The sequence below is a fragment of the Tasmannia lanceolata genome, unplaced genomic scaffold (assembly GCF_043159265.1).
Source record: "Tasmannia lanceolata isolate RefF3 unplaced genomic scaffold, GAP_Taslan_0.1 ptg000020l, whole genome shotgun sequence".
In the NCBI taxonomy this organism is placed as follows: Eukaryota; Viridiplantae; Streptophyta; class Magnoliopsida; order Canellales; family Winteraceae; genus Tasmannia; species Tasmannia lanceolata.
In genome coordinates this window covers 11,327,205-11,348,193 of record NW_027518697.1, presented here as the reverse complement: position 1 = coordinate 11,348,193, position 20,989 = coordinate 11,327,205, and the positions used below count along the sequence as shown (strand labels likewise).

The following is a 20,989-nucleotide window of genomic DNA, read 5'->3' as shown; positions in this document are numbered from 1 at the left end:
ACATCGCCTAAAGCTTTCGTGTATATTAAGACACAGGCTTAGCCTCTTCCCTTATAAAATCCACAGCAGAAGCATTGAGGATAGTGTTTTTCTCTCTGCACTGGGAGACGAAACAAGAGGAGAGTAGAATGAAACAAAGAGAGTATAGGGAATGATGAAGACAGGCATGGAAATGACACTCACTGTGTCTTCAAACCCTCCTTTCGTAAGTCAGGTACTTTAACTTCTTTTTCTTATCTTTTTTCTTCTTTTTATGCCTTATCTTCCTTTGGGTTTTTTTTTGAATGGCGCTCCAAATTTTGGGTTGCTGTAATCTGATGCATTTTTCGCATTTCCTGTTGATAAACCTTCGTCCTGTGAATTTTATTGTGTGCTTGATGATAATAAGGACCAAAATCTATGTGGGTCTCTCTTATTTTCATCTGGGTCAGTGGGTGTTGGTTTTAAGAATCTTTTTGATGATATATTGGATTTAAATCTTTGTTTTCTGGGTCTTGTGCTGTGGTTCTTTATGTTATTTGATGATTGGTTTGTTTGTTCCCTTGTTTTTTGTGTATACCTGTAAAATGAGTAATTAGATTAATGAACTTTGGTTGTACTTCTTGCTCGCATTCAACAAAGGGATAACTCAGAATAAGTATTTGTTCATTCATTTTTTTTTTCTTTTTTTCATTTGGCAGTTTCTTTTTACTAGGGTTTTATGCTGGAAACCCAGTTTCCAATAGAAGAAGGTAGGATGCAAAGAAAGTTGTTTTTGGTTAAAAAGAGTTACTTCTTGACAGATGGATAATTCTACCAGTTATTTAGCCATAATCCATCCACCCTTTGCGTCGTCTGTATCTAACCTACCAACTCCATAGATGGTGATCAATGATGCTTCTTTGGAGCGTTTGAGGGATAATTTATTGTTGGTGCAAATAGGGAAATTATAAAAATGAAAACTGCAATAGTATGATCTTAGAGAAAGATGGAAATACCAAACAAAGAATAGATAATCATCAATACATGTAGAGCTGCTGTACGTCCTCGAACGCTTCGCTTAAGACGTTATTCGGCCCTATTCCGGTGCAAGGATCTGACGACCGAACCGTCTCCAGGAACAACAACTAAGTGTTGGTGTGCACCTACCAAACACTTTGAAGGCAAAGCTTCGAGTCTCTCTAGTTTAGCAAATCTGGCTCTACAAAAACACTTTGAGGCTTCTTGTGAAGATCTTAATCTCACACCAAAATATGGGACGCCCCCTTGGTTGGCTTTCCTTTCACACCACAACAATGGTGTAGAGTCTTTTCTTTTCTCTTTTCTCTCTTATTAGAAGTTAGCCAAGAGTCTCTTCATTTTTATGGAATCACCCTTAATGAGAGAACTAAAGGCATCCAACTAAAATGAGAAAACCAAAGAGCCACCATAAATGGAATACAAAGAGTCACCAAGAAAGGCCCACTCTTTTGTCCTTTTGTGCATAACTTTTGGAGTACCAAGGAATATGAAAAGCCACCTTAAAGCCTTAGCCCAATTATGAAATATTTGAAACTTAGATTTTTTAATAAAAAATCCAACAATCCCCCACAAGTTTCAAATCATTCACAAACAATGGTTCGGTCGTCAGATCCTTGCACCGGAATAGGGCCGAATAACGTCTTAAGCGAAGCGTTCGAGGACGTACAACAGCTCTACATATATTGAGGATTATTTATTCTCTGTTTGGTATTTCCATCTTTCTCTAAGATCATACTATTGCAGTTTTCATTTTATAATTTCCCTATTTGCACCAACAATCTTAAGACGTTATTCGTATAAGATGGATACTGCAAGAGCTATGGGTATTGAAAGTCTAAAGCTTGAGAACTTTGACGGTTCTAATTTTAACGCTTGGCGTCGAAAAGTGATTTTTGGAATGCAACTTCTGAAAATCTATTACACTGTTCAAGAGAAGAAACCCGATTTTGAAGAGGAGAATGCCAAGGAATAGGCTGATTGGGATAGAGATAATGACTTCTGTAGAAGTTATTTGCTCAACTGTCTGTCAGACCATCTTGCAGATGTTTATGGTCAAAACAAAACAGCTAAAGCAGTTTCGGACAATCTGGAGCAGCAATATAAAGATGAAGAGAATTTGTCCAAGACTCATCTTATTGACAAGTTTCTAGATATGAAATTTGAAGACGGAAAAGAGATTCTGCCCCAAGTGAAGGAACTTGACAAATTGGTGTTGAAGCTTGAACAGAAATCTATTCAGCTTAACAATGTTTTCATTGCTGGAGCTATTGTAAACAGGCTCCCTCCTTCCTGGTTATCTTTCTCTACGGAGATGCGTAGAAGAAGGAAACAAGTTTCTCTTGATGATTTGAAGCGGTTCATTCGTATTGAAGATGAAGCCCGAACTCGTTCTCAAATTGAGTTGCTTGAGAAGCAGAAGGCTACTGCAAACATGATAGAAGCAAAGTAAGAAAATAACAAGGGAAGATATGATGTAAAAAAGAAGAAGTACAATCCCAAGAAGAAGTGGAACAAAAAGAACCTTAATGTGCAAAAAAATGATTTTAAGAAGAAAGGTCAATGTTTCAATTGTAGAAAGTATGGCCACTTCGCTAAGGATTGTAGGGCACCACCAAAGAACAAAGAACTGAAGGAGTCGATTAATGTTGTAACTGAAAATGAAGGGATTTCAAATTTTGTGGCAGTAATCTCTCATGTGGAGGGTACTTCAAATTCTACTGATTGGTGGCTAGACACTGGTGCTACTTGTCATGTGTGCACCAACAAGTCACTATTTTCTTCTTATGTTGCTTCAAAGGAGAAAGTGGCTATGACGGATCGTTCTACTACTGATGTGCTCGGTTCTGGGACTGTTGTGTTGACACTCACGTTTGGGAAGACTCTTACTCTAAAGAATGTCAAGCATGTTCCATCCATAGCTAAGAATTTAGTGTCTGGCAGTCTTCTATGTGAAGCTGGTATGCGTCTTGATTTCCAAGGTGGTAAGGCTGTTATTTCTTATAATAATGTGTATTTTGGAAATGCTTACCGCACTAATGGAATGTACAAAATGAGCACTGTATCTTCTGTTGTTAATGAAATTACAGGTTCTAATTATTCTTTGGAGTTGTGGCACAATAAAATTGGTCATGTTAACTATAGAAAGTTGCAAGACATGAAGAGCTTGGGATTATTACCCAAATGTGGGGGTGATAAACCTGGGAAGTGTGAAGTGTGTGCACAAGCCAAAATTATCAGAAAGCCCTTTCCGAAAGTTACTAGGAGTACAGAGTGTCTTGATTTGATTCACTCTGATACGTGTGATTTCAGAAGCTTCACTACAAGAGGAGGTATGAAGTATTTCATCACCTTCATCTATGTTCGCACTAGATTCTGTCATGTGTACTTGTTGAAGTCAAAAGATGAAGCTTTTGGGAAGTTTGTAGAATTCCGAGTCAGGGTTGAGAAGCAACAGAGTCGACCTGTAAAGAAGCTCAGAAATGACAGAGGTGGTGAATACCGGTCAAATGAAGCAAAGGCGTATTTCAAGGAGCATGGTATTGTGGCAGAAACCACTGCCCCTTACTCACTTCAATCAAATGGAATTACTAAAAGGAAGAATCACACGCTCACTGAGATGGTGAATTCGATGCTCATCACTGCTGGACTTCCTTCATGTTATTGGGGAGAAGCTCTCTTGACTGCCAATTTTATCCTGAACAGGGTTCCGTATTCAAAGAGAAAGATCACGCCACATGAACTTTGGTATGGTTATCCACCTAGTTTGGATATTCTTAAAGTGTGGGGGTGTCTTTCATATGTCAAAATACCAGATATCAGGAGACCAAAGATTGGACCAATGGCTAATATGTGCGTATTTTTGGGGTTCGCTGAAGACATTGATGCTCGAAGGTTTCTGGATCTTGGCACTAACTCAATTATTGAGGCCAGAGATGCTGAATTCTTTGAAGACAAGTTCATCAAAGACAAGAATGTTACACTTAGTGATCTGCCAGAAAACTCTAATGCAGAAGAGTCTATTGAACCAGAGGAACTTGTCTCCCTACCAGCTTATCAGGAGGTTATTAATGGAGATTCAACCATGTCTAAGGAAGTCGAAGTGAATGATGATTCCATCATTCCTGAATATCATGAGCCTCGTTCAAAGCGTATCAAGAAAGCTAAATCTTTTGGGGATGACTTTATGACATATAGTGTTGAAGCAGATCCACAGAATTCAAAGAAGCAATGAGTTCTAGAGATGCTCTACTCTGGAAAGAAGCTGTTAATGATGAGATGGACTCATTGATCCAGAACAATACTTAGGAGCTAGTAAATCTTCCTGAAGGTGCTAAGCCCATTGGTTGCAAGTGGGTCTTTAAGAAGAAGTTGCGTGCATACGGTTCCATAGAGAAGTATAAAGCCAGATTGGTGGCTAAAGGCTTCACTCAGAAAGAAGGTATGGACTTCTTTGATACTTATGCACCAGTTTGTCGGATTACAACAGTTCGTGTTCTTATTGCTTTAGCAGCAATAGAAGGAATGATTGTGCATCAGATGGATGTGAAAACAACATTCCTAAATGGTGATCTGACTGAGGAACTGTATATGCAACAACCGGAGGGATTTTGTGTTGAAGGTCAACAGAACAAAGTGTGCAAGTTGATAAGATCTCTCTACGGTCTAAAACAAGCTCCAAAGCTATGGCACGAGAAGTTTGACAAAGTTCTCAGGAGTGATGGATTTGGTGACAGTAACTCTGATAAATGCCTATGCAGCAAGGTTGATGGGGATAAGGCAGTAATCATCTGTCTCTATGTAGATGACATGCTGATCATTGGGACAGATATACAGATTGCGACTTCTGTGAAAGATTTTCTCTCATCACATTTTAGTATGAAAGATCTTAGTGCTGCCAATACTATCCTGGGGATTAGAGTTTTGAGGACAGAGTCTGGGATTGGTTTGTCTCAATCTCATTACATCGAGGGCATGCTGAAGACATATGGATATTTTGATCTGTCTGAGTTATCTGTTCCATATGACTACAACCAGAAGCTCCATAGCAATACTGGAAGAACTGTAAAGCAATTGGAGTACTTAAAGGTTATTGGTAGTCTGATGTATGCAATGCGTTGCACCAGGCCAGATATCACATTTGCAGTGGGGATGCTCAGTAGGTTTACAAGCAATCCAGGTAAGGAACACTAGAATGCAATCCAGAGACTGATGAGGTACTTGAAGGGTACTCTCAACTATAGTTTGTTCATCTCTGGTTATCCATCAGTTGTAGAGGGTTTCTCAGATGCTAGTTGGTGTTTAGAGCCAGACGAGTCTAGATCGACTGGAGGCTTTGTTTTCACCTTGGGAGGTGCTGTGATTTCATGGAAGTCCGAAAAGTAGACCATAATAGCTAAGTCTTCTATGGAGTCAGAGTTTTTTGCTTTGGAAAGTGCTGGAGATGAGGCTGAGTGGTTCAAAGATCTTCTGCTAGATTTTCTGTTGAAGAAATTGCATTTGTCGACAATTACTATATTTTGTGATAATCAAGCGGCCAACACTGTTGCAGAAAACAAGCTCTTCAATGGAAGAAAGATGACTCTTCGTCTGAAGCACAGCTATCTATCGGATCTGATAAGTCGAGGGGTCATTGCAGTGATCGATGTTCGATCATCAGAGAATGTTGCTGATCCTATGACAAAAGGTCTGAAAAGAGAATTGGTCATGCAGACAGCCGCCAGAATGTGACTTATGTCCATTTGAGGTATGGCAATTTGCATTTGAGTTATGGTCATTTGCATTTGGAATGGTCATTTGTGTTTATATCTACCATTGTAATGACGTTTATGGTTCAAAGACTTGTCTACCTAATGTCATTCATTGTTCAAAGAATAAAACACAAGTGGATTGATTCAAGATTGCTTGCATTTGTTGCAAAAAGGATTATGCATTTGTTGCAGAAATATTTTCTTACTTGTCGGAATGGGTCTCTTGCTTAGATAATCTATCTATATTTGTATCTACCATTAAACTATATTAGTGGTTCAAAGCTTAGTCTACCATCAAATATAGTTCATGGTTCAAAGAATGAAATATGAATGGATTTGTTTTGGTGCACTTTAACATAAATTGTTTGAGACCATTCTTGTGTTAGTGCACTTAACCTGTCGGAGTAGAGGATGGGTGTAAGCCTTAATGAGCCTAAAGCATTTTGTGTGTGGGATGCCTGGCAGGTGCATGCCCTGAGGGACTCACCTATGTATGGGTAGAGGCATATCACCTCTTATGTAGTCTGAGTAGACAAGACTGCTAGAGCCCTACAGAAAAATGAATGAGTTGAGGTTGGCTTTCGTGCTGCCTTAATGAGTCCTGAGTATTGTGGATACTCTGAGGAGCTCACCTATGTGCGGGTGGAGATTTGCCATCTTCTATGTAATCTGAAAGATTGCTAGAGCCCACACAGAAACCTGTCATGATAAAGAGGTTAGTTTTTAAGCCTTAATGTGGTCCAAAGTACTATGGACGGGGTGTTTGACAGGAACACACTAAAGGACACACCTATGTTAGGGTGGAGACTATGTGTCTTCTATGGAACTGGCATACTCTTAGAGCCCTCGCAGAACCAGGACGAGCACTGTGTGTGCTATTTGTTTCAGGCAAGCTTGTGAGTAGTGTGGTAGTTCAAGGCGTGGTCCATTACACACTCATACTCTGAAGCTAGTCATGTGTGATTACTGAAAAGTAGAAAGGTGCTGATTCAAGGCTAAGTCCACCATGTACTTACACTACAATTCAGATAATCTAATTGGAAATTCAAGTCTTCGGACATTTTCATTATGCACAATGTGACTAGAGCTCTCTGAGTTTGTGAATGATTTGAAACTTGTGGGGGATTGTTGGATTTTTTATTAAAAAATCTAAGTTTCAAATACTAAGGCTTTAAGGTGGCTTTTCATATTCCTTGGTACTTCAAAAGTCATGCACAAAAGGACAAAAGAGTGGGCCTTTTTTGGTGACTCTTTGTATTCCATTTATGGTGGCTCTTTGGTTTTCTCATTTTAGTTGAATGCCTTTAGTTCTCTCATTAAGGGTGATTCCATAAAAATGAAGAGACTCTTGGCTAGCTTCTAATAAGAGAGAAAAGAGAAAAGAAAAGACTCTACACCATTGTTGTGGTGTGAAAGGAAAGCCAACCAAGGGTGTGTCCCATGTTTTGGTATGAGATTAAGATCTTCATAAGAAGCCTCAAAGTGTTTTTGTAGATCCCGATTTGCTAAACTAGAGAGACTCGAAGCTTTGCCTTCAAAGTGTTTGGTAGGTGCACACCAACACTTAGTTGCTGTTCCTGGAGACGGTTCGGTCGTCAGATCCTTGCACCGGAATAGGGCCGAATAACGTCTTAAGCGAAGCGTTCGAGGACGTACAACAACTCTACATATATTGAGGATTATCTGTTCTCTGTTTGGTATTTCCATCTTTCTCTAAGATCATACTATTGCAGTTTTCATTTTTATAATTTCCCTATTTGCACCAACATTTATCTCTAAAAGGATACAGTAAAGATTGGGAAGTGATATCATTGTTGTGAACAGCTCCGCTCATTTTTCTGAGACATGATAGTATTTTCCCCATCTCCACAACATCTCTTGGCATCACATGGGAAGCATTATGGTCATTACATGAAATCAATCCCCCCATTTTCCTCTCCTCTCCCTCTATTACTCAATTCAGGCTGTGTAACCCCATTCACAGGTCATTTGCAGCCCCTATATCTATTTTACCGTCCCACCGATCACTCCACATTGGTTCAAAATCTCAATTACTTGGAAATCAAGCCCACTCGGAAGTGGATTTTAGGCCGGTAAAATCATCCCCTACTCTTATTCCTCTTCTTATCCATGAATGCCTATATGTGTGTATGGAAATGTTAAATGCCTTGCGAGGCTTAATGTTTGTAGCCTTGTTTTCCCTGCTAGAACATTCCAGTATGGGACGCAATGTGATGATTGTGGCCATAGATGTGGTGGGCCACCGTGTGTACTTGGTAACTCTCCAAAATGTATGCAATAAAATGTTCCAAATCATTCATTCAAAAAAGGGGGCTTCAGGTTTTTTCCTCAATGGAAGGTATACAATCATTCATTTACAGTCATTGGATGGCTGAAATCATTTGATTACCACCATTTGTGATACTAACCCATACCTGCACACACCTAATCAACAGCCCCTATCACCATATTTGTGGGATAGGTGGAAGATAGGAACAGCAAGGCTTGAAAAAATCAAGCCTCAAGGCCCTCTTGTTCTATAATTGCTCAATTTTGTTCCCGTAGGTGTTCTGTTTTTCTTCTTGTATAGAATGTTTTAGTATTTTGCATATTCATGTGTTTCATTTTAGAGAAGACATGGACAAAAAGATTTAAATTTGGAATAAAATTGAAGAATATGAAAAGAAACGTAACTACACTAAGTCTACATAATTTTATCAGATACCATTTATTAATATCAGGTTAACATCTATCTAAAATCAACATAATGGAAGTACCATCTATATACTCCATATTCAGAGAGGTTTTCTGTTATTATTAAGCCCCCAAATTTTATTGGAGATTTTTTCTCAACTGAATGGGTCCATAATAAGGGCATCTGATTTTTTTTTTTTTAAATATATACAAATGAAGTATTGATCGGAACAAGTGTAATTACTCGAATTAGTCTAAAATATTCAGAAATTGAATACACACTGGCACATTCCAGTATAGTTTTTGTTCCGGTTTGCGTACGAAATGGAAAATTTCACAACAGAATGCAATTGACAACTAAATTGGAAACTGAAATAGTTAATGAAAGAAGTTTAAAATACAGAGGTATGTGAATATCTATTTCTGACATGTAGTCGTCTGTATCTACAACAGTGTCATGTGCTATTATGTAACATAAGTTGTGTAGATAACTATATTTAACTGAGTTCCGATATATATATATATATATATATATGAGGAAACTGTTGGTGCGCTTAAGCTCACCAAACTTATGGTGCGCTTAAGCGCCCAATCACATGGGGGCCCACTTTGTTAGGATGATCCAAAGCATTCATTTGAAAGGCCCATTTTGACCTCCACAAACATGGGGGCCCACTTTGTTAGGATGATCCTAACCCCTCCATTTGTGGAGGACAAAAATTGGCAGATTTGTGGACAAACAATGTCTGTCCATTTTGACCTCCACAAATGGATGGGTTAGGATGATTCTATGGAGCTGATTTTTGGTACACCCCCCATCTATGTAAGGGCCTTTCAAATGAATGCTTTGGATCATCCTAACAAAGTGGGCCCCCATGTGATTGGGCGCTTAAGCGCACCAACAGTTTCCTCTCTCTCTCTCTCTCTCTCTATATATATATATATATATATATATATATAGAGGAAAGTGTTGGTGAGCTTAAGCGCCCAATCACATTGGGGCCTACTTTGTTAGGATGATAAAAATCATTCATTTGAAAGGCCCTTACATAGATGGGGTGTGTACCAAAAATCAGCTCCATAGGATCATCCTAACCCATCCATTTGTGGAGGTCAAAATGGACAGACATTATTTGTCCACAAATCTGCCCATTTTTGTCCTCCACAAATGGAGGGGTTAGGATGATCCTATGGAGCTGATTTTTGGTACACACCCTATCTATGATAGGGCCTTGCAAATGAATGGTTTGGATCACCACAGAAAATGTGGGACCCATGTGATTGGGGCGCTTAAGCTCACCAACACTTTCCTCATATATATATATATATATATAGAGGAAAGTGTTTCTACTCGGTCCCCTAGATAAGCTTATCTACTCCTCCCTTTAAAAAAATACAGTGGGCCCACGCTGTTTGGATGATCCAAAGAATTCATTTGATAGGTCTTAACATAGATAGGGTGTGCCCAAAAAATCAGCACCAAAGGGTCATCCTAGCCCTTCGTTTTGTTGGGCACACCGTGTCCAAAATGGACGCATATAAACGTGGACGTTTATATGTGTCCATTCTGGGCACCACAAGGCACTACAAAACGAAGGGCTAGGATGACTCTTTGGTGCTGATTTTTTGGGCACACCCTATCTATGTTAAGACCTATCAAATGAATGCTTTGGATCATCCAAACAGCGTGGGCCCACTGTATTTTTTTAAAGGGAGGAGTAGATAAGCTTATCTAGGGGACCGAGTAGAAACACTTTCCTCATATATATATATATATATATATATATATATATATATATATATATATATATATTTATATATATATTTTTTGATGGGTAAGCTGGGGCTAGGCAAGACGCCCACCAGATATATTGCATAAAACAGAAAGATACACATGAAGCTCAAGGACAAACCCTCCAACATGCTGGGGGGAAGACAACAAGGAAGAAAGCACAAAACAAACCAAAAAGAATCAAAACCAAGAGCAAACAAAGGAAAAAACAGCCCATATAAAAAGCGGAGGAGAGAACGAAATTGCTCTCCTGACAAAAAAGCGAAGGCAAAACCAACACCGAACGGCAAAGCCAAGATCAAATACTTCTACCACGGGTTAATTTGGAGAAGAAATGAAGCCCACTAGAAGAAGTGGGTGGGAGAGAAAGGGGCGGTTTTCTTTTCTTCCTTTGAACTCTTTGCCATGTACATTGATCCAATGTAGATGGCTGAAATTCAGATTTATCAGGGTATTCATCTTGCTGCTTGGAGCTGTCTTCAGTTGGGCAAGGATTGGGATCGAGGTCTACAAGGGCAGCAAAACGATTGGAATGGCCTTGAGCTTGGAGAGCTGAAGAGGTAGAGCCTTTGATAAACTCAGAGGGCTTTCTAATATGGGCCTCGGACTGTCGAACAATGGGAGGAGGAGTATGCGCCAAAGCCAAACCTAATGATTCTATCCACAATGCACCCTATGCTTAAGGTAGTAATGTCCTACATACCAAGCAATCCAAATGGATGTGCCCCCAATTCCCACATAGATGTAGAAGTAGCATACTGTGTATCCTTTCTCGTAAAGTGTATCACAGCGATCCAAAATTGGATATGAGGCTATCATTTCAAATAGACTTAGAATATGGGAAGAAAAGAACATAAGAGGCTAAAATCACTCCTTTTATAAATATTTTTCCTTTCCAAACTTTTCTAGAAAATTCCTGCAATCCAAACAGGGCCTATAACTTTTGTGACACATATTAGTTCGAGTGATGCTTAACAATTTTTCTTGCAATTGTGACACATATTAGTTAGGAAACATGCTTTATAATTTTTCATGCAAATGAGCTGGAAAAGTACCAAATGAACGATGATCTAAACTGTTTATTTGTTCGGCCTCTTCATTGGATGATCCTAACCCTTTGATCTTTTAGAACCTTCTCTATCACTATGCCGTCATGTCGCTGTCGGAATGAGGATGCGGATGATGCCAGACATTGGTTGGCAACATGGGCGACCAGATGGCAGCAACAAACAGAAGAGTATATGCAATTATTGTTGGAAGAAGATAGATGGAGAAGGTATTAATTACAATTGAAACACCACATGATAGGTCAAGGGGAAATGTGTCGGCATGCATATCTTACCCCAGGGAGGTTAAGGAACTTATTTCAAAGTCTCTATAGGGGTCCAAAGTCCAAACAGGATAAGGAGAGAGTGAGGAGAGAGGAGTTCATTAATGCTGTGGCGGAAAACTATGATGGAAATGAACGAATGGATGACGACAACATGATACTGCATATTCATCTGATGTCGACACGATAGGTAGAAGATGGACTACAAACGGGCTATGAGAGTCTGTAACTGCCGAGTACGAGAGGAGGTGGATGAGCAATCTTACCCCCACCAGGCCAAATTTTGGCCCTTCCATAATGAGGCGGGCGGGGGTAGTTCGAGAGGAGAAAGGCCGATGCAGGCATGCTTGGCACGTGGGGCAGCCTAAGGGATCCAGCAAGGGCACGGCGATATGTACATAGGGAAAATAGAGGGTTTTAAATTCTCCTTAGACGAGCATATGTAAAATTGTCCTTTACAACACCTTACCAGCACACGGCACAAATAGCCCATACTTGCAGCATTTTATTGACGCAACCATGGTTTAAATTGTCCAAAAAATTTCGACTTTAGGTCGAGACCGAAACCGAAATCAGTAATACCTGAAATGGTAGTTTATTTCGGCCGAAACTTCGGAATTTCGTTTCGGTCGAAATTTCATTTATCCCGAAATTTTGTTCGAAATTTAAGAGATTTCAGCCAAAAATCTCGATTTTTGATGATTATTTAATATTATCCTGAAATTTCGGCCGAAATTACCGAAATTTTGGTCGAAGTTTTGTACAAGAAAAATTAGCTGTTAATTTGATTTCGTTGGATTTCGGCCGAAATTTCAAATTTTCATTCGGTGAGGACCGAAACGCATTCCGAAATCAAAATTTGAAACCATGAATTCAACTAGCCAACACAGGTCAAAGAGTGAAAGCCTCCACTTCATATGAGATTATGAAGAAATACTTGCCCATGGAGGTGACCGAACTAGAGTATATTGACAGGCTGAAGAAGCAGTGGCCTGAGTACGGAGTGGCAATCATGTGATGGTTGGACTGGTCCCACGAGACAGTCGATCATCAATTTTATGGCATATTGTGATGGCAAAACTGACTTCTTGAATAGTATTGAGCATTTGATATTGTGAAAGATGCCTAGTTCATCTACACACATGGTCGAAGCAATTAAGGACGTTGGGAAGATGAATGTTCAGATTGTCCCTGGTAATGGGAGCAACTATAAGATGGATGGAGAGAAGATTTTGAGTAAGTACAATATGTCCTGGACCCCATGTGCAGTGCACTGTATCGACCTTATGCTGATGGACATTGGAAAAAAAGAAGTTAATTGATTATGCCAAATCAATGACTCTTATACAACCATGGGTATATATTGTCTCTCATGAGAAGGATTTGTGGAGGGGACTTGGAACGCCCTGGGCTTACTAGGTTTGCCACTAACCACGTTGCTCTCCAGAGTATGCTAGACAAGAAGGTTGGTTTAAAGCAATTATTCTCATACAAAGAGTGGAATGAGTACAAGGAAAGAAAGTGTGCAGGTGAGAAGATGGCTGAGGAGATTGTCGGTAGACCAAACTTTTGGGACCAGTGCATGAATGTAGTTGGTATATTGGAGCCCACTATAAAGGTATTGAGGATGGTAGATGGGGGCAAAAAGCCTATCATGGGTTTTTTGTATCATGGCATCCAATTAATGGAGGCAATAAAAGTGGCTGCTCCTATATCCTATCATGGCAACCATACCATCGTCGATAATAGATGGACGAATACGCTCATTCACCCACTCCATTTAGATGGCATGATCACCAATATGGACTTATTATCTCTTATGTCGTGATTTATGATATATTAATGAATTGTTTTTTATTAGCATATTATCTCAATCCAATGTACCAGTACACCTAATACCTTGGTAAGGGATGCCATATGACTTTTACATACATGCACATGGCAAGGCATCATCTTCATATGGAGCAACACCGACATCACTTGGCCCTACTGTCATGTACCCACATTTGGGATTGTTGACGCAGGTTGAGCATTATGTCTTTGATTTTTATGTCTAGGAATGCCTGGCCCTACTGTCATGTACCTATGTTTGGGATTGTTGACGCAGGTTTAGCATTATGTCTTTGATTTTTATGTCTAGGAATACCAACATACATATGCGGTTAACATGTCCTGGAAAGAATATTACTTATCTATTGAACAACAGATTTGCCAGCAGAAGCACCATGCATATCATGACCGAGAGAGATGATGGATTTGAACTGCCCCGTAACTCATGTGATATTGACATTGGGGTCCTTGGAGGGATGATTGTTGATTCTACTGTCTTTATTATTATAGTTTGGTACATTGTATTTCTTTACTTTGAGTTTAGAATTCACTTTATTATTCCATACACGGGTGATAGCGCATCTCATTACTTGTTCATATTGTAAAACTATTATGGATGACTCTCTTTCTTATGTGATGGTTTATAAGTTTGTAACTTTCTATGCATGCTTATTCTAGCATTTCCTGAAGTTTCATCTTAAAATTTTATCATTTAGATATGTTTCCATATGTTTCCATGATGTTACAAGATTTCCAGCGAACCCGAAATATTTCCATTTCAATGAGGACTGAACTGAAACCGAAATTTAAATCCTTGCCAAGGAGTTTGATTTGTGATCTAAGCTAGACGACAACATTTTCAATCGACTTCATCCAAACCAAAGTGAATTGTTAGAAAGGGACTTCTCGGAAGAGGAAGTGTGGATGGCAATTAAAAGTATGAAAAAGGTTAAGGCTCCCGGGCCCGATGGGTTTCTGATGGCCTTTTACCAAAGAAGGAAAGGGAATCAATACTACTTTCATCACCCTTATTCCAAAGAAGGAAGGGGCCATTGAGTTGAAGGACTTTTGTCCTATTAGACTAATTCATAGCGCATGTAAAATCTTGGCCAAGGTTCTACCAAGAAGGGTTAATAAAGTAATGGGGAAAGTAATATCTAAGTTCCAATGTGCTTTGTTTGATGGAGGCAAATACTAGAAAACATTCTCATCGCCAATGAGATCCTCGATTCGAAAAAAAAGAGAAGGTGGCAGGGCAATCATGTGCAAGGTTGATATCGAAAAGGTATACGACCATGTGGATTTGACCTTCTTGAGATTCATCCAAGAGAAGTTGGGATTTGGCCAAAGATGGAGGTGTTGGATTAGAGAGTGTATATCCACAACATCTTTTTTCTATTATTGTGAGTGGAAGCCCGATGGGATATTGATGCAGGAGCATCCCCTTTAGCACTCTCACATCAGCCAATGTTTGCTCATTTGTGTAGTTTCTCTTTTGTTTCATGAACATTAGCCATGTAGGGGAAGTTTAGGCAATTTGTGTTGTTACAGGTCCTTTATTATCATTTGCATTAGTAAGGGCGGTTAGGTCTTTTTACATTGTTGGGTTGCCTATATAAAGCCCATTCTCCCTCATTTGTAATTAACATAGTTGAATTTGAATTTGAACGAAATCCTAGATCTTGGATCTAGCAAGAGAGGTTTTGGAGGGAGTTTTCTTCTATGCAAGGAGAAGGTTCTTGTTACTTTCATGAAAGTCCGTTTACAAGCTGAATTTCTCGCTTTGCTTTTTAATTCCAACCATTTCATCCTTGTAGAACCAAGGATCTGCCCTGTTTAGTGAAGATCTAGCGTCTCCTCGTCTGATCCAAGTCATTTTCCTTCTAGATGTGCAAGAAAGTGCAGAAACTGTGGAAGTTAAGTACAAGAACATGAATTTTTGAGCTCAGGTTAACTCGATTTGGACTGTTTTGATTCAAGAAAATTCTGTCCACATCTGAAGTTCAGATGGACTATGAATTCAGATCTGGATGCTAGTACTTGCTAGCAATCTTCTCGACTGGAATCCTTGAACTTCATATGTGAAGAGCATGTTTTTACCATGGATTTGCTAGAACCGAGTGCTAATTAGCAGAAAGTGAATTGATTTCTGTTGTTGAATGTTTCCACGAATTTCACTATCACTTGATCTGAAATATAAGACCCTCTAGTTCACTACATTTATAGTCTCTGCTTGGATAATGGTTTTTGTTCCCGGAATCTACAAAACTCGTGGAATGTGAATGTACAAAGAACAACCCTTATATGAACAAAAAATGAGTTTCTTGTTGTATTTACCATAAATTTGTGGATTTTTCTAAGCAAATTTCCTACAATACTTGTCTGCTGCTACAAGAGCACGATTTCTTCGTGTTTTCCAAAAATGTTTTGTTAGTATACAGATCTGAAGATAGGGAGGCATTCATTTCTTGATTTCAACATCCAAATATAAGGATCAAGGACCTATTGCTGTTTACATATTTTTCCCAATTTCTGCTGCTACAAGTTCAGATATGGAATGTCCATCATAGATGGATCAAATCTGGAGCCTGAAATCTCAATTCCGAATTGAAAATTTAAATTCACTGTCATTGGAGAATCAGGTCGGTCTTGGCGTGAATTGATCAGCTTCCATATTAATATGTTTTTAGTTGGAGTGAATTAAGTGATTCGACCTATAGTGGAAGTTGTGTCCGTTTCCTATTTTGTTCCACCGTTGTAGAAGAATGCTATCTAAGGTCAGGTCGGTCTTGGCGCTCTGTGAGCTGGAATTACTCCAAACACTAGCGACTGTCTTGAGTGTCACATATCATATATTGAACCAGTAACAGTTTGTGAAGAGTTTCTGGCTTGCTATTCTCGGTGTACCTGAAATTGATAAGGAAAATGGACTACCATATCTGATCTGAAGTAGAAGTATTAATCTTTAGAGGAAGCGTAAGAATCAGCTGAGAATTGTATCTCACTCAGTCATTGGGCTGTTTGATTTCTGCCACTCACCAGTTAATTTCAGTTTCACATATTTTACTGTTTGTGTTGAATCTATAGAAGGATCTCGATCAGACATAAATTGAAATTGATCCTTGAACACTCTATAAAGGAAGATTTGTTTAATTTCTTCAGAGAAAATCTTGTGTTAACATGCTCTTCAGGCAGTTTATATTAATGACGTTGAGGATCCTTCTTAAGTCAAATTCCAAGCTTCCTCTGCAACACTTGTCCGCACACTTACCCTGCATCAGATATTTTTGTTTCTCAGGAGGCTTAAAACAGGGAGATCCAATATCCCCATATTTATGTATCATGCTCACAGAGGCTTTGAGCCTTCTATTATCGAAAGCGGATGAAAAAGATTTTCATTAAAGGCTTAAAAGGCTTCTAAGAATGGTCAAGCACCCCCAGTATGCCGACGACACACTCATATTCTTGGAGGTGGAGTTTGTAAGGAATATCAAAAGTGTATTCAAATGGTTTGAGATGGCATCTGGGCTAAATAATTAACTTCTCCAAAAGCTCTATGGCGGGTATCAATTTGCAGAGGAGGTGAAAGTTGTTTCATCTATATTTAGGTGTAAAGAGGTGGAGCTTCCAATCACTTTTCTTGGTTTACCATTGGGCTATGGAGTTCCGAAAGTTTCATTCTGGTCTCCTATAATTGAGAGAATGGAAAGGAAATTGGTTTCTTGGAAAAAAAAAGGTATTTATCCATTGGCGAAAGAATTACACTGATAAAGGTATCTAACTTGGCCAAGATAATGGAAAAGCTGCAAAAATTTCTTATGGGAAGGTGAAGAAAGTAAGAGAAAGCTCAAGCAGCTGATGAAGCGGGAAAAGGTGTGCAGGATGAAGAAGCGTGGAGGCCTTGGTATTGGAAATTGAAAAACAAAGCCCTCTTTCGAAAATGGTTGTGGAGATTTGGAGAAGAGAAAGATTCCTTACGGCATAAATCCTTACAGCTTAAACTTTTGGAGAAGTTGGTAAGTTAACATATGATTTTAAGAACCGCTCCATAGTTATAGATAGTGTGAATTTTTTTTTTGTTTCTACCATAACTTGTGACTTGAAGTGGATACAATTTTGGATTTTATGGATCACATGGTTTTTTTAATTGAACTTTTCTCCTCCAATATAGTAAATTCATAAAGATAGGGCATTAGAAGAGTTAGAGACTTCAATCATGCTCTTTTGGGAAAATGGTTATGGAGGTTTGGGTTGGAGGAGTTTTCATTATGGGTGAAAGTGATAGGGAGTAAATACGGTTTCTTGGCTGGTAAATGGGGCTCGGAGGATTTCTATAATAAAAAGTCGTTGACTGTGTGGTGGAATATTTACAAGCTGAGGCACCTTTTTTGTGGTGGTATTAGATATAAAGTCTACTCAGGTGACCGTATTAGATTCTGGGTTGATGCGTGGTGCTCGAGTGAACCTTTTATGGTTTTGTTCCCTGACTTATATGTGATCGCTTCCCAGAAAGAGGCTTTAGTTTGTAAATGCTTTGTTCGGGAGGGCAGCAGTGTGAATTGGATGCCGAGTTTCAGAAAGAATTTTTTCGATTGGCTATTAAAGTTGATTGGGGGATCTGTGGCGATCTGTGGTTGACTTCAAGTATGGCATGACAGAAGAAGACTGGACTACAAAGAGTCTATATCCTGGGAAGGGGTCGGGTTCATGGCGGTCGATCTCTTCCGCTAGTGTTGACTTTTACCAGTGAATAAGATACAAACAAGGTTTTAAATTTCGGTTTCGGTACTGATTTCGGACCCCACCGAAATCTGAAATTTCGGCGAAATCCGAAATTGACAAGGCTCTCTATAACAAAACAATTGTAGAGGGTGATTCTAAAAATGTGGTGCGGTGGCTCTCGGGTTCGGCGTCTCCCCCTTGGAGATTTTCCTCTTTCTTTGAGGAAATCGCTGACTTAACTTTCGGATCCTCTATTGTATGTAGGCATGTAAGGAGATCTGTTAATTTTGAGGCAGACTCTCTAGCTAGGGATGGTGTGTTTAGGGTGAGGTTGGAATGGTTTGGTTTCCTTCCCCCGTGATTTCTCGGTCTGTCTTGTATTTCTTTCTTTATGCTTGTATCTGTTAGGACCTTCTCGGTTCTCCTTATTAATTCATTCTTTTACCATTTCAAAAAAATAAAATAATGATAAAGATGTCTTGTTATTTTCTGTTTCCCCCATGGCTCATGTCATTATTTTATCTGCTTTGGCTTGCAGATAAAGCTTCTCAAGAGCCAGAGATATCCACTCCTTCATGGGTGCTTCCTAATTCCACGGTCTCAAAGTCAGCGATTCTCTCTGACATGTTCTATGGAAGTGCCAAATGAGAAACCATTCAGGGAATTAAGGAAGATTAAGACCCGTGTGGAGAATTTCACAAGAGTATTGGAGACCTTTCCTGATTCAGTCAAAGAGTTCCCATGGAGGAAGGCAGAGGATACAATGCTGCAACGCCTGCTCCTTCTTGGACAGAAAGCATTGAAGTGGTCCTTGATTGCCCTCTTTATTACTAGTTCTTTCTTGGATATCGTCTTCTCCATTTCAAGAAATAGAGAATTGATGATTCCCTTGGGTCTATTCATTGGCTGCACAATAGCCGATTTCTTGAAGGAAACATCGCAGGAATTGTTTCAAGGCAGAAAGGTATTCCTCTTTCCATTTCCTTTTTCTCTCTATATCTGTTACCCAGCCCAAGAACATGTTCTTATGTTAGCCCAAGGGTTCAACAGTCTTATCCTTAATCTCAGTTTTGTTGATTACAAACCCAAATTGATCAACATGTAATGATAGTAATGTTGTTGATCTTGTTATATGCCCTTTTTTCTTTTGGATGCTGGACAGGAAGAAGGTTTGCTCATAGGCGTGGGTTCCTTTTTTGTGCTTGTTAAGTTCATTTCTCTGTATTTTTCAATACAAGGGCGGGCGTTTCTTTCTCATGTTGGCAATGGTGGTTTGATGCAAGTTTTGTGGTTAGCAAAGAAGTTGCAGGAAGCACATGCTGATGAGAATGAAAAGCGGGCCCAATTTTCACACCCAGATGCTTCTGTTGCCGACAATTTGGGAGACTCAGATAGGGAATATCCTCAATCATGAAGCTCCAAAATTTTCATGTTTTCTCCCATTTTTTGGCTAAAACTGATGCTTGTGTTCCTACTTTTCACCAGAGTTTAAACCAAGACTGCCTTTCAAGGTGATAAAAAGGTACATCTTAAGCTTATAATTCAAGATGATAAACAAGAAAAGCATTGTGTTTTTGTGAACTGAGATCCTGTAATTGTCTTTGAGGATGAGTTTGGTGTCTTATGTGATCAAAACTGATCAAGAGGTTTCCCACACCAACTAGAGACTGAACTTTCAACTTTCTGATATTTCTTAGAGGCTGCTGATATTGGCACTATAACGTTTTGATAATTGCACTAACTCATCCTGTCTTTTATTATTTAACGACTGTCAAAGGTTTAGAGGTTCCAAAAAGCTCTCGGAAGCCGATTAAAAAAGAAAAGACAAGTTGAGCTTATGCAATTTTAAAAACATGGTAGTGCCAATATCAGTAGCCTTCTTATATTAGGGTAAATACATAATCATGATGACATGGGTATTCATTGAACCATAGTTTGCAGGAAAACTTGATTTTGGTTTCCATCCCAATTTCTTGAAAAACAACAAGTTCCCAATTTTAGAAACACATTTTCTAGACTTGAGAAACCTGCTTCCAGAATTTAGGAAAATTGTTTGCTGAATTTTGAAATTGTTTTTCTTAATTTCAAAGCTCAAGACTCGAACTATAGGCCCGTTTGGATTGCAGGAATTTTCCTTGGATTGCTGGAAAAAATTTGGAAAAGCTTTTCCAAATTTCATGGGTTTCCGTTGGTTGATTACATTTAGAGGGACCTTTCATTTATAATGATATCCCCAGAATTTATTATTTCCTTCAACTATGGAAGCAAAAAAAAATCCTTGCAAAAAACGTTTCCTCTAGACATGTTTTTCTTAGAGTCCATACAGGGAGCCGGTGTTTGGATCTAGGGAAAAGAAAATTATTGTAAATAAATAAAATTTTCTATGAACAAACACATACATGGAAAATAAAACTCTAGGTTTGCAATTTTCCTTGAAAAAAAACTCCATGAAAGATGAGTACAGAACAGTATAAAATACATTTTTTTTTCATAAATTAATTTCTGGAAAAAAATTTCCTTACATTCAAACGGCTCTTAAATGTCCGCCTTTTCATGGTAAATTAGCTCAAGTGGCTTAAAAACAAGGAAAAAGTTATCATATTTTGGGGTGAGTTTTTATTTTCCTGGTTTTCCAATCTTTTCTTTCCCTCTCCTCACTGTATCTATCCCTCTCCCGCTTTCCTCACCACTTGGAGAAGCTAATTTATCATGAAAATAAATTCATGGTAGCCAAACGTGGCCTTAGCCTATGTTTGCCAACTATGAATTTTTTTTCATGATAAGGGAGAGTATAAAACTGATATAACGGAATCCCCCAACAAATGATAGGTTCAAATGGAAATGCCCAGAAAATGTGCGCCCACTGTATTTGTT

At 38.9% G+C, this 20,989-nt stretch overlaps 1 protein-coding gene across 2 annotated transcripts; it reads left to right on the top strand.

The window, feature by feature from the left end:
- LOC143854534 (uncharacterized) lies at positions 1–19,696 on the top strand. Of its 2 annotated transcripts, none has more exons than XM_077364552.1 (3): positions 1–205; positions 18,654–19,079; positions 19,278–19,696. In XM_077364552.1, the coding sequence occupies exons 1-3, from the start codon at positions 152–154 to the stop codon at positions 19,527–19,529; spliced, it is 732 nt and encodes a 243-aa protein (XP_077220667.1). In that variant the 5' UTR covers positions 1–151; the 3' UTR covers positions 19,530–19,696. The 2 variants fall into 2 exon arrangements, with proteins under 2 accessions (XP_077220667.1, XP_077220666.1); XM_077364551.1 differs by having other exon boundaries at positions 8–214.
- Positions 19,697–20,989: the final 1,293 nt, after the last annotated feature.

What these genes read in the sequence shown, in the direction of transcription:
- LOC143854534 (XM_077364551.1), top strand. Translation starts at nt 152, where the DNA reads ATGATGAAGACAGGCATGGAAATGACACTCACTGTGTCTTCAAACCCT. An exon ending in ACCCTCCTTTCGTAAGTCAG is followed by an intron (nt 215 to 18,653) that starts GTACTTTAACTT and finishes TTTGGCTTGCAG; the next exon opens with ATAAAGCTTCTCAAGAGCCA. An exon ending in AATTGTTTCAAGGCAGAAAG is followed by an intron (nt 19,080 to 19,277) that starts GTATTCCTCTTT and finishes GATGCTGGACAG; the next exon opens with GAAGAAGGTTTGCTCATAGG.